Source organism: Gymnogyps californianus, chromosome 8 (assembly GCF_018139145.2).
Source record: "Gymnogyps californianus isolate 813 chromosome 8, ASM1813914v2, whole genome shotgun sequence".
Lineage (NCBI taxonomy): Eukaryota > Metazoa > Chordata > Aves > Accipitriformes > Cathartidae > Gymnogyps > Gymnogyps californianus.
Window position 1 is genome coordinate 24,508,865 of NC_059478.1, and position 12,924 is coordinate 24,521,788.

General features: G+C 42.8%; 1 protein-coding gene across 4 annotated transcripts in view; it reads left to right on the top strand.

Moving 5' to 3' along the window:
* ST3GAL3 (ST3 beta-galactoside alpha-2,3-sialyltransferase 3) overlaps positions 1-12,924 on the top strand; it is a 189,932-nt gene that overhangs the window by 124,532 nt on the left and 52,476 nt on the right. For all 4 annotated transcript variants that reach the window (XM_050900775.1, XM_050900777.1, XM_050900776.1 and 1 more), the window contains 2 exons: positions 1,175-1,238; positions 9,403-9,498. In XM_050900775.1, the coding sequence (XP_050756732.1) occupies positions 1,175-1,238; positions 9,403-9,498 (160 nt within the window). The remainder of the gene's footprint in view (positions 1-1,174; positions 1,239-9,402; positions 9,499-12,924) is intronic.

Here is a 12,924-nt window from a genome sequence, read left to right on the forward strand (position 1 = left end):
GGAAGGGGACTAATTGTTCATGATCTTTTCCAGTATAAATGAAGCTCAGAGAAGCCATATTCAAAATCAGGAAAGGGAAGTGATTGAAAGTCCATATGATCCAGGAGGATTCTGAGCTCATGGAAGAGAAATCACTGAGGCTTGCCAGATACGTAGAAGCTATACCTGACACATGAAATCCCTGATTTGAAAATAATTAAATGGTAGAAGAGATTTTCAGGGGAATATTATGTCTGTCTGCTTTGTTCTTATGCTTCTCTTAGGCATCTGCTTAAGGCCACAGTTAGAGTCAGGATTTGGAGACACATGGACTTTTTGTCGGACCCCGTACAGCCATTCTGAAGTTACTCGTGCATTTGTAAATCCAGACTAGCCAAAGCATTGCTGCTTCTTGGCCCTGGATGTGTCATGGTAAAGGAGTTTGGACTTTTATGAGGGAGAGAGGTGGAAAAATTAGGGACAAAGGACAAAATCTAGAAGGAAGTAAACTCGAAAATTTCCATAGTCAATAGAATTATTTATGTGTAATCATTGTGCTTCTACAATGTAATACATTTAATTTGTGTGTATGTCTACGCTTGCATAACTTATGCCATCTGGTTGCTGCAGCGTTCACTGGGTATCAGCATAGGCTGTGGTTCCATGGGCATTTCTTTAAGCAACTATGATGATTTAATTGGATTCTGCCATCAAGAAAGCCAGACTGAGGAACTGAACTAAACTAAAAGTAGCCCATGAAAATAAAAAGCATCGGTTTAACCTGGTTCTGTTCCTGCATCCAGTTCACCGCTCAGCTGCATAAAAGCTTGTCTGAAAGCAAGCATTGACAGTGATACTGGCTTTTTCATGTCTGAAGTGTTTGTGAAACTGCAATCTCAGGGAAGTGGGTATGAAACCACTGCCTTAAACTGTACTGTGTTTGTTCCCTGTCACTCTCCCTGTGCAAGGCATTTGCACACTGCGTCAGAATTTGGCACATAACATGTCTTTGCAGCCAGTGTGTGAAGGTCATTGTCCAGAGAAAATAGGAATTTGCAAGTTAAAGTGTTTATTCCTAATGTGAACCTTATTTCAGTTCCTCCAAGTAACTGCTTCAGACACTTTACATTACTTTGTTTTTCGTTTCCGTTAGAAGTGAGAACTTGTTCCTAATGTCTTCTTCCTTTCTCCCCAGATAATCTGATCAAAGCCATCCTGTCAGCAACCAAAGATTACCGTCTAACTCCAGCTCTTGACAGGTAAGATGAGACCTTTTAGAACAGAAGGATAGAAGCGATTGTTTTCCACATGCCCTAAATAAATTTTGCTAGATATTTTTGCCAGAAATTATTGCCAATAAATTTGGCTGTGCTTTGAAGGTAGATCAGGAGCTGGAAACTGAGTCCTCTTTCCAGTAAATCTGTAAACTCTGGAGACCTCTGTTAAATCAAACATGAGTAGAAAAAAGCATTTACCTTTTGACTATTTCCTAATCTCTTGTTTCATATGGTGTTACAATACACCCTCTTGCCCCTTTTTCAAATAAGTAAATAGCAAGTTTTCAATAAACACATTATTCTTTTTCAACCTTTCTGACAAAGCAACAGGATCACAAGAAACTCTTAGAGGGAAGGAAGGGGCTGGCTTGTTTTAACAATGTTTCACTAATACCTCACTCTTAAAGCAGGAATGTGTGATTGTGTTGGCCAAGCCTGTGCCAGGATGCGATGGCAGTCTCCTGGGTCCTGTGGTATTTGAATTGATGCCTTTAGAAGAAGCTCCTTTGATTCTTCAGTCCTACTGTAGAGGTTGCTTCTGAAACTCACTGGTGTGTTTACAATCAGCTTCCCAATGATAGTCCTTTAGTCTTTCCTATCTTTGCTTTTCTGTCATTCCTTCCCTTTGCCCTGCAGTTTTGGTTTAGTGCTACCTCCCGAAGTAGTTTCTTTCAGAAGCTGTCAGAGATTTTTAGTGGGACATGATGTCTTTTCAAAGTCGTGGTACTACTTCTTTCCAAGCAGTGGTACTTCCTTGAACCCAGGCTAACATCACAGTTCCTGCTTTCTGAACACATTGGTTTTATTTCCTGGCCCAGCTCCCCTTCTGCCCACTTTTCCATGACAAAGTTCATAAGCTTTTCCAGCCTTTCCATAGGTCTCCACATCTCTCATGTTGATTGTAGAGCTTGCCCGCTGTAGTTAGAGTTGGGAGTTACTCTCTATGTGAAAGTTTATTCTTAGTTTTTTGCAGTCTATGTGCTAATTTAGGTTGCTTTGAAGTTTGCCTTGCCTCACAGCAATGCCGGATAGGGTTAGCCTTCCAAGTTTGGATTAATTTGAGAAATGATGTCCAGAAGGCAAAATCATTTTACAAATGACCTTCTTAGAGAATTTGCACACAACTGTGTCTCACCCATCTGGGGTTTATCTCAGCTCTGGTTGAAGAGTTAAGATTTTAGTCTGTTGAAAAATCCACATATAGACTCTTTCAGAAAGTTGCTCATGGGAAATTAGTGTTAATGACAGAGGGCAGGTGGAAGATGTTTGCAGTGATGGGTAAGGTAATTGTGACCCTTGCTACTCACCTGTTTTTTGAGGAGTGGAATGTTTCGTGTTTTTTAAAATTTATTTCTCAGGAGGCTGTGAAACATAGCCACTCTAGCATGAGCTGCTCACTTTGGTTTTGCATTCTTTATAATGGGTTTGGTGCAGAGATAGGAAAGACCTAGCATTCAAGCCTTCATGAAACGTATGCAAAGTCCCTGAGATATCAAGTATGAACAAGATCTAAGGAACAGGCTAGAAATTTATTTCTGTAGTAGTGCAATAACAAGGTTTGGTGGTGTGTGTGCTTGTAAACACACAGGTATCTTGGGGAAGTACTGTTTTCTTGGGAATTTTTTGTGATAAATGCAGAGCAGTGGATTTTGGTTGTGTAGTACATATGCCTCACAGTCAAATATCTCCCAGAGCCCTTCCAAGTGAGCAGGTCTTAGGAAAGATAAAAATTGAAGCTGATGTGGGAGAAAGGGACAAGAAAGGTTTAGGATAGCAAGCCACAAAGTGAGAGCCTGAAGCAGTAGATGGATTGAGTTTCAACAGAGGGGTTATTACGAGAGAGAGCTTGGGTACTGTAGGAGGTGTTAAGGCTACCGCAGTGCTGCTCTTGGAAACCTGCTTGGTGAGTAGAGCATAGATGAAGACTTGGGTATCCTTCCAGAAATGTTCTTTAGCCATGATCGTCAATGAATTATAGTGCTGGCAACAATAGGTATCTGCCATTTTGGATTCCGGAGGAGCTGATGGACCAGACTGATGAGGGAAGGTTAGCTACTTTCTCATCTTGTCTCAAGCTCAAAGCAGAGCCCAACAGTTCCTCTCTGTGGCAGCTCCAGTGTGCTGGGAGCAGGATCTTGAGGTTTGGCTCACTCCCTTACTGCTCACTGGTCAAGGAGAAAGTCCAGACCTCTCCCCTTTGCTCACCACCTTGGCGCAACTGGAGAGGGCCTGACTCAAGGGACCTTTAAAGGTCCCTTCCAACCTGAACAATTCTGTGATTGAGGGCTGAAAAAATGCCTTTTTGTGAAAGAGTTAGCTAAGAGACACAGCTAAAGTCTGTGAGGTACAAGGCGTCAAACTTAGGAGATCTTGTGAACCCTTCCACTTGTAGGCTCTCAGAAGTCTAGTGGGTCATTCTAGCAGTAGGGAAAAAGCTCCAGGTTCACCTTCTGTTCAGGATGGAGTTACACCAACATTTTCTCTGTTGGCAAAGCCAGTCTAAGAAGCTATATTTGCTGCTGCCTGCTCTCAGGCTGTAGCTCCCTACCTTCTCCTTGTGTTGCTGCTGTTGTTTGAAGAGGGACTTTAAAGTGGGTCACTGAAACGATTCCAGTTTAAAAGTTTTTCTTTTAACCTGGGTCATTCCAGTGACCTCATTTACAGAGCTCCCCTCCCACTGAAGAGTTGCATTGGCACAGCGCTGCAACAGCAGCACGAGAGGCAGAGGGATGGGGATGGGTGGGGAGGGTGAGCACTGCCGAGCCTATTGAAGCAAGTGTTCATGTAACCATATGCTGAATGCAGCTTTCCCGGGGGAAGGGTGGGAGAGGCAGGAGAGATGAGGTCAGAGCAGTGCGTGAGAGCATAGGAAGGAAAGAGGCAATTAGAGTTGTATGGTGGGGGATCTACACCAAGCCTTTGGCCTTGTCTCCACCCAAGCTTCTCCATTTTTGACCTCCTTCACAAAGCTGTCCCTTGAGATGTTACCTTCACTTGTCTCCCATAAGCCGTGGAAATGAACTTATTTGTTTGATTATCCCTGTGCCAAAAGGGCATCCTGATGCACCTTTCCTGAAACAATGTACTGACATGGTGCTGAAATGAGGCAAACTCGATCCTTCCGGGTATGTGTACACCTTTCATCATCCCAAAGCAGCTTTGCCAACTCACTCCAACTAATCCCTCCATTGTGAGAAGAGTTGTGTTAATAACTAGCAGCAGCTGGAGGGCATGTGAACAAATACTATAGTTCATGCCTGTAACATAGTGTAAGCGATGCCGTGCTTTCTTAGTTTTCTTCATGACTCCTTATTACAGCATCTTTGTGTTGAACTGCTTAGAGTAACCTGCTTCTGCTCCAGGGCAGGAGGTAGGTAAAGCTGGCATGCCTTTCTCCCTACCTAACGCAGATGTTGGTGGGCCTCGTCTTTGACACTTCTGAGTTCTCTTGCCCTCTGTTGGCTTTTCCAGGCCCATTTATATCACTGACATTTTGACTGCTTGCTTCAGTGGCTCCTCCAGTGGCCTGCCCCTCATTCTGCAAATCGATCGGGGCTTGGTTTCTAGTTCCGTGGCTCTTCTGCTGGCTGGACTTCAGTGGATTTGGGGGTTAAATCTCTGCAGTGATGACCTGTAGATTTCCTATGAAAAGATATAAATATAAAAACCTGACTGACCCTTTTGTATTGCCTCCAGCTGGTAATGTAGGAAAAATGAGAGTTTGAGCTTATAACTAACACAGTCTTTACTAATGCAGTATATAAACTAACAAGTGAGGAAGGAATTTGATAGAGCAGGAGAGGAGATGCGTGTGTCCCTCTGGCTTAGGTTGATAGTACCAGTTTAAGTAGCAGCAGACAGATCAAACCAGAATATGCTAAGCCTCCCTAAGCACCAGTTACCCTAAAGATGTATTTTTTAATTATTCTGTTATATCTTTCCTCAAAGCCTTTAGTTCCGAAGTTGCGTAAAGGAAGACTTTGTGGTTTTTCTCCCCTGACAAATTCCTATAGTGCTTTGATAAGAGAGGAAGAGGAAGCAGCAATTTGCTACAACACATACATGTGTTTACAATCTTATATTCTTCAAGAAGATCTGTGTGAATCCCAGTTTTGGTGTAGATGAACTCAACCTCTGAGCATCTGTGTCAGGAGGCTGTACATCTGGCTGCAGCTCCCAGCTTAGGGCTTTAGGGAAAGTCTGTCTGGTGTGGAAAGTCCGTGACCCTCCTTCATACCACCCAGGTAGCAAACTGGAACCTGGGCTGTGTCCAATGTGTTCAGTCCTTGAGCTCTTCTGGAAAAGAAATACAGCTTTGACATACTATGTAAACAAACAAAAAGGTGTTCGCACACTTCTTTGTGGAGAAACGATTGAGCTGTAACTGATGCTGCTTGCATGGTGTGTTTCTTCAGCCAGAAACTTGCCTGGAGCCAGCAGTGACTTTGCAGGTTTCCCATGCTCAGGCACCATCAGTCAGTGCTGGCTGTGAAGGAGCCCAGCTACACTGGTGCCAAGCATACAGACTTCTGGCCGGGATGTGAGGTCAGATGCCTGATGTCCCTGCCAAATGCTTCCCTTTCACAGTGCCATCAGGGTGCCCTGCAATCTTCTCGCTGTCCCACAGTGTGATTGCCAAAGCTGGTGAGACCAAGCCAACTCACCTTTCTGCCTGTCTTGATCAAAACAGTCCTGGCTGCCCAGACTTGATGTACACGCCTGATGTGCAGAACCCAGGCAAAGTCCAGGACCCACCATATCTTCATCATGTGCACCTGAAGAAAGCAATCTGCATCTGAGTACTGCCTTCTGAGTGTGCAACAGAAACTTCCAGCTTTGCGATGAGAGTGGGCAGAGTGCTTCTGAAAGAAATTTAAGAAAAAGCTGCTAGAAGATCAAAGATTAGACCTTAGCGTCAAAAAGATACTAATGAAAAATCTTATCTGTGGACTTAAGGAAAAAGGAGGACGCATTTAAATATGTCAAGACCACGAGGGTTTAAGAGTAGTTCAGACATGACGCTGGGCAAAGGTGATAACCTATCAGTTATGATGAGTAAAGGCAGAACCATTCAGTTAAGTATTTGTTTCTTTTTTTGGAGTAAAGATAGAATGATGATGTCCCATTTTACAGCAGCAATGAAATACTTTGTGTATTTTTATTAGTAACTTTGAGGACGTTAAATGACAATTATATGTCTTTTGAAAACAGTAAGCACTGAAGAGTATTTAGAGAGTTAAATAAATAATTCTTTTTGTTATTACTGTTTGCTTTTTAACCCTTCTTGGAATGTTGGGTAGAACAGCAAATGTTATGCCATTCCTGGAGAAATATGGGAGATGACAAAGAGGTGGCTGTAAGTTGATTAGCTCGGTTTTGCAGGAAAAATCCTGGAAAGTTAGATCTGGGACAGAGCTAGGATGGCAGCATAATTGATGTGAGTTATCTTGGGTTTTGTGGAAATTAAATCTTGTCATGTAGAGGATATATTTTTTAGATGAACTAGAAGCTTGATTGATAAAGATAGGCATTAGTTATTTGTCTCAGTCCATTATATTCTGATTCTACACAACACCGTTGTAGGCGTATCCTTTTTAGGAATGGGATATGTCACACAGCTTTAAAATGTTACTGTCAGGGATGAGAATTAATCCTTTAGTGACACTTCTAGTATAATCCTGCTGGCAGGTGTTCGCAGTGGTTAAAACCAATCTGGAGGAAATGTAAAATTACACTAGGAAAATTTGCCAGAGCCAAAGACTGGGGAGGTAAGGAGTAGGAGGGCCAGGTCAGTCTAGACCTTTTCATAGAGCCCTTCTCTGAACAATCGTTTACTAGAGCCAAATCAAAAGTCAGGCATCTCAGAGGTGACAACACAGATCATGCTTACAAGATGAGGATTATATTCTGCAAGCCAGTAACTATAAAAAGAGTGTTGGAATGATGTACATAAAATCTCTGTGTAAAAGGGACCCTGCTTTGAGCAGCGTTAGCTCCTCATGCTGGTCTTCCAGAGTCAGTGCTTCGGAGATCTGGGGAGAAGTTGAAAACAGTTCAGAGAGGTACTGCAAATGTGACTCAAGATCTAGGAGAGCTCCCATACTGTAAGAGATGTGATGAGCTCGCCCTGGTTTGTATGGTCAAGAGAAGATTAAGAATGAGCTTTGATCAGTCTACAAGTACTGTGTGGGAACAGGGCCATGAAGAGAGGCTGCTGGAACAGCTTTGGCTGGTGCAACTGGTTCTTTTATCTCATGTGTAGCGGCTCATGCTCACCAGTCTAACCTGTGACTGATTATCCACCTAAAGGCAGATGTTTAAACACAGTGGTTTGTCAGTAAGTGGATCACATGCAGATGTGGAAGGGACTGCTGACAGTAGATGGTGCTTTAATTTAGCAGAAAAGGGAAGAATGCGATTAAGTGGCTTGAGGCTGCAACAAACACATCTGTATTCAAAATTGGTAGGAACTAGCATCCTAACAGTAAGTGTGAAAGATAGAGGGGAGTGTCTATAGCTTGCAGCCTTTGGATTTCAGTATGATATTCTTCTTCAAAACATAAAATTAAGAAAAGTTATGGCTCAGAGACAACTGGGTAGAGAAATTACATTATTTCACCCAGCAGTCTGTTGTTTAGGAGGTCAAACTTCCTCAGCGTAATCATCAAAAGAGCATATTTTCATCTGAAATTTCACTTGGCCAGAGCTGAACTATGTCTTTTTTCCGTCTTGCAGCACCTTTTCCTTAAAGGTTTTGACAAAGCTGTTACCATCTTTGTCACTCGGTTGGGTGTACTTGGGGATGACTCTTTCCCTTCCCTCCTTGACACAATATACTGCCTGAACCAGATCTTGTTTCTGCTTTGTCCTTGTCACCAGAACTGGGTTTTTTTTTCTGTGCCATTGTCTATAAAGTTCTTTCTCTATTGTGATTTGGCTATCACAAACATCCACACTTCTTCGGCCCTTAGGGACATGAGCACTGGGCTAATATGTCCATCTTCTTGAGGAGGTTTTTTCTTTTGGAAAGGCTGGGATCTGCAGTGAAACTTTATCTGGGCTGGGGAAGCTGTTCCTGAGCGTTTCTTGGTGCTGTTATTTCTGCGCATACCTCCAGCTAATGGCTCTGTCAGCAGGGTAACCCTCAGTGGTTTAGCTGAGTCTTTAAGTGCGCTCCAGCCCTGCTCTGCAAAGACAGACCCCGCATAAGTAGAGCTTTCTTCACGCTGGCTCTTTAGATTGATCACAGTGAGGACAGCCTAGAAGAGACCAGTCGACTGTGCCTGTGACTAGGAAGGCTGCCTAGCCCAGAGATCTGCTCCAAACAACTGATTGCCTTGGACCCTTTCCGAAAAAGGCTCTGCAGACACGTATTCCTTCAGTGAACTACCAGAGATGGAGGCACATTGCCAGAAGACCCAGCTGCGTTTGGGATTAGATGGCTGGAAAGTAGTCCTCTCTCTGTCTTCAAAACGAAATCATTTTTTAACATCTGCTGCAGAGTTTTCTCGTGACTCGTGGTTCCACGAGAAACTGTTCTCTTCCTTCTCTTTCTTGTTTCTTTGTTAATTAAGGTTATTTTCCTTCCCCTCCGTCACCCATTGTGTCTCCATATGTGTGTCCTACTGGACAAGAGTATGGGGGCATCCTTTTTCTATCCATTTAGTGTTTTTCTGTCTCTTGAAGTCTGATGATAACTGCAGCAATTTTGCACTCAGTGAGGTGAGCACACCCCAGATAACCTGGCAAGATCTGCCTGCACTCAGAAAATTGCTTGGAGAGAGGACTTCCTCACTAAGCCTTTGGTTTATTGTTATTTCAGTGCTAAATGAATAATGAGAAGTTTTAAGTAAACAGATGGGTTTGATTCAAGCCCATCATACCAGGGGTGTGGGGGGAGAGGAGCTGCTTGTCCTGACAGCTCATCTCATTAGGCCACACATGGTGTGAGGTGTTGAAAGCAGTTTATCACGTGTAATGCCTGGGCATGATGGGGTGAGCTGGGGATCAAGTGTATCTCTGTCCTCCTCTTAATATTCCAAGAGGTTTCCTGTAGTTCTCAGATAGGTGCAAACTAAATATGTGCAGCTCAGTGTGTTTGAAGTTATGTTACAAAAATCACCTCTTTCCTCTGTTTCTTCCACAGTCTCAGCTGCCGGCGATGTATTATTGTGGGAAATGGTGGAGTACTTGCAAATAAGTCATTGGGGTTAAAAATTGATGACTATGATGTTGTTGTCAGGTGAGTCTTTGGCATCACAGTTTTCTTGTCATATATTCAGTACGCATGCTATGCAGGCAAACATTAAACCTACACTAGTGACAATATCCATTTGTATGGAAGTATTAACTAATGTGGAGGGGAAAAAAAACCAAGAGCATATAAATGTTTGTTATAAATGGTGATCGCATCAAAGGGTAAAGGCACTCTTCAAGCATTCCATTTTCCACAACTGTTTGGGAATGTGGTCTCTCCTATGATCCCACTTGAACCTTCTCTTCATAGCTCCTTTCTAAAAGCTGCTGCTTTTGTGATGCCCTTAGGTGGTGAAGCAGTAAAACGTACTGTTAGATCTGCTCCCAGATATATCCCCTAGGTAGCTCAGGGAAGTATTACTGGTCATACATATGTAGCATTCCCCGGCACCCACACTTCACAGTTAGGATGGGATGAACTAAAACTGGTGCAGCATAGGGTCTTAGGAAGCAGTGAGCCTCTATGAGTGAGGACCCAGTAATGATTAAACACCTGTAGGTGCACCCTAGAAACTGTGAATACTTTGCCTCTGTTTCACAGTGGATGATGATGTTGAATAAGGGAGCAGAAGCAGAGTGGCATAGGAGTGGAAAGGACTACAGTCAAAGTTAGGACTTCTTGCTTTTGCTGAGGATCCAGATCATTGCCATCTCAGAATATTTGAAAAACATGCTGATATGTGAAATCACAGGTCTAGTCATAACTTAGTAATAAATCTGTCAAGTCAGGGAGGTGTTCTGGGTGACTGGAGATGAACAAACATAATACCTGTACTAATGGAGAGAGAGAGAGAGTGTGTGTAGGAGGGAGGGGGGACGTGCTCTTTGGAGCTACAGACCCATTCATCTGACTTGAAAAAAATGCAGAACTTTATAGCAGGTTCTGAATCATGAGTAGCAAAATATTACGATGGTAAATAGGAAAAGTGGGATAAACCGCGATGTAAGTTTATAAAAACTGGTTTAACGTAGTCTAAGTTGGTATTTTTTTCCTTAGTAAGATAACTGATTTCATATTAAAGGCAATGTAGCTGATATCTCTCTGAACTTTAGTCAACCATGAGATGTGGTGGTAAATAGCAAATTCTTAGCTAACGTGGAAGAAAGAAAGGGATTAGTAAAAGAATTTAAGGCACAGCGAAGGTATCATTTAGCATGGTCTCCTTTCTCTCCCATGTGCTAGTAATAGGCACATGAGGAAAGAATAGAACATACACAGAGTAATAAATACCCTCTAACTCTGGACAAAAAGACCAAGAAGATCCCTTTCAGTCCTTTGTTCCTGTGAACGGTTCCCTGCTTCCCTGGCAGTGCTCTGGACACAGGGATGACTGTTCAGAACAGGATGAAACTTTTACAGCCCTTCTCCTAGTTCATCCCACTATCAGTTGTTAGCAAAGAGCTCTTACTGCTCGTCATAGTCTGGTCACTTGCAGTTATTTGAGCTGAATTAAAATTCAGTTATAGCCTTTTCTTGGGCTCAGACTGTTTGAAAAGTAGCAAGAGAACGGTTTCAAGCCATCTGGACTAAGCCACCCACTAAGATTTACATCAGAAAGTCCACTATTTAATTTCCAATTGAAAAGTTCAACCTTTTCTCTCCACATCAGTAAATCTAAGTCAGTTTGCAAGATGAGAGGATAAGAGGTCAGCTAAGCACCTGTGCTGTTTGTGGGATGGATAAAGGAGAGAAAAGTCAATTGTAAAGGTTAAATGAAGCCAGGTGTTTGGATGTGGGACTGAGGAGGTGAGAGCAGACTTCTTAAATGTATCCGACTGCTTCCTTTACTCCTGTGGAAGCTGGGGAAGTCCCTTGTGTTATAGCATCCTTTTTCAAGGATGTTTCCAAAAACTCTTTTGAAGGATCAGATTTGGGACCTAGGAGGTGAATTTTAAGGGGAAAAATGTGGTCCATTTGTGGACAAAGGAGTGATCCAGCAGTGTGTCGAGTTTTTTGATGCCTCGTGTTACCATGTGAGGATCGCTAATTGCAGCAAGAAATTTTGATCTTGTGGTGAAGAGAGTCAGATCAGCTTTGACAGTTCTAAACTACCTTGGAGTGAGTTAGTTACTGTTTTTCTTTAACCTGGATATTATCAGATTTCAGTGCAGACATTATTCCCAGCTGTCACACTGTTTACCTGGCAGGAGCTTCTTGCAGCAGTCAGTCATCAGTGCTCTGAAATGCCTCCTTAGAATAGATTGCAGACAGGGGAAAAACAAGTGTGTGTCAGAAATTCCTGGTTAGAATGAGATAGAGATTCACCTGATGATGATACTTTAGTGATATTTGAGAGGGTCTTCATGGTGCCAAGGTTAGGAGTTAGTGTCTCTAAGCTCCCTATGTCATCAGCAGACACAGACAGAAAAACACTCTGAAACTTCTTATGGAGAAAACTGCCTGTCCATGGGCATTACAAGGAGACCTGGCATCCTAACTGAGGTTTTCTAAGATTTAGCTGTGTTTATAACCACCAGCGTGTCCTGCCTGAGAAAGGGTTCAAGCTGTGTAGTGTGCACCTTCGTGAACACAGGTTGTGGCTGCCAGAACTTTTCCCGCTCCATTGCCTGCGCTGCCCCTGGGGCACTGACTGTGGGGCTGACAGTGCTGGCTCATTAGCAGGACTCCATCACTGTGACTCTGTCAGCAGCTCACACTCTGGCCCTTTGCTGGAGACCTGAGTTCATTTTACTTGGGGAAATGGTTTGTTTTGTTTCCTGTCTAGATACAAAATAGGGGTCCGAAGTTTTGGGAGCTTTAACAAGGTAAGCAGCAAAACAGCGAACCCAGCAGCTGGGGGTGGGGAAAACCCTGCCAAAGAGCTACATGTTGACATTTGAAACGACTGCAGACACTAACTTCAAGAAGACAGATGAAAATATGTATAACTAGCCTTCTTTACATAGTACTTCGTTGTATTTATCTCTGTTACCCTTAGAGCCACCTGCTTTTACCTTATGAAGGGTCATCTATCCCAAAGAGACACAATGCCTTGAAGTTTAAATAATGCCCATAGCAAAAGTGAGTGATGTGTGAACACGCCATCAGCAACAGAGGAAAAAGCAAGGGATCAGGCTGGTTGGGAGCACTGTTTTTGCAGGCAGTCAGGTCTAGATACCTCAAAGTCAGGGTACAAAGCGAGGGTTTATAAACCACGAAAAAAAGCTTTATCTCCTGTATAAATTGTGGTGGTGCCAATTCTTAAGTTGTTTTTCCTTTAATATTATATTCCTAATGATAAAGTAAGTATTTTTACTAAAAATACATAGGAATTTATTCTCCTTAATTCTGACTAGAATTTCAGATTGTATACAGGGATTTTTTTCTACTAAAAGGTTTCCCACCTAAAATGCTTACCCGGGCTGAAAAAGACAAATCCAGATCCTCATTAACATTCCTACACGGCAAAAT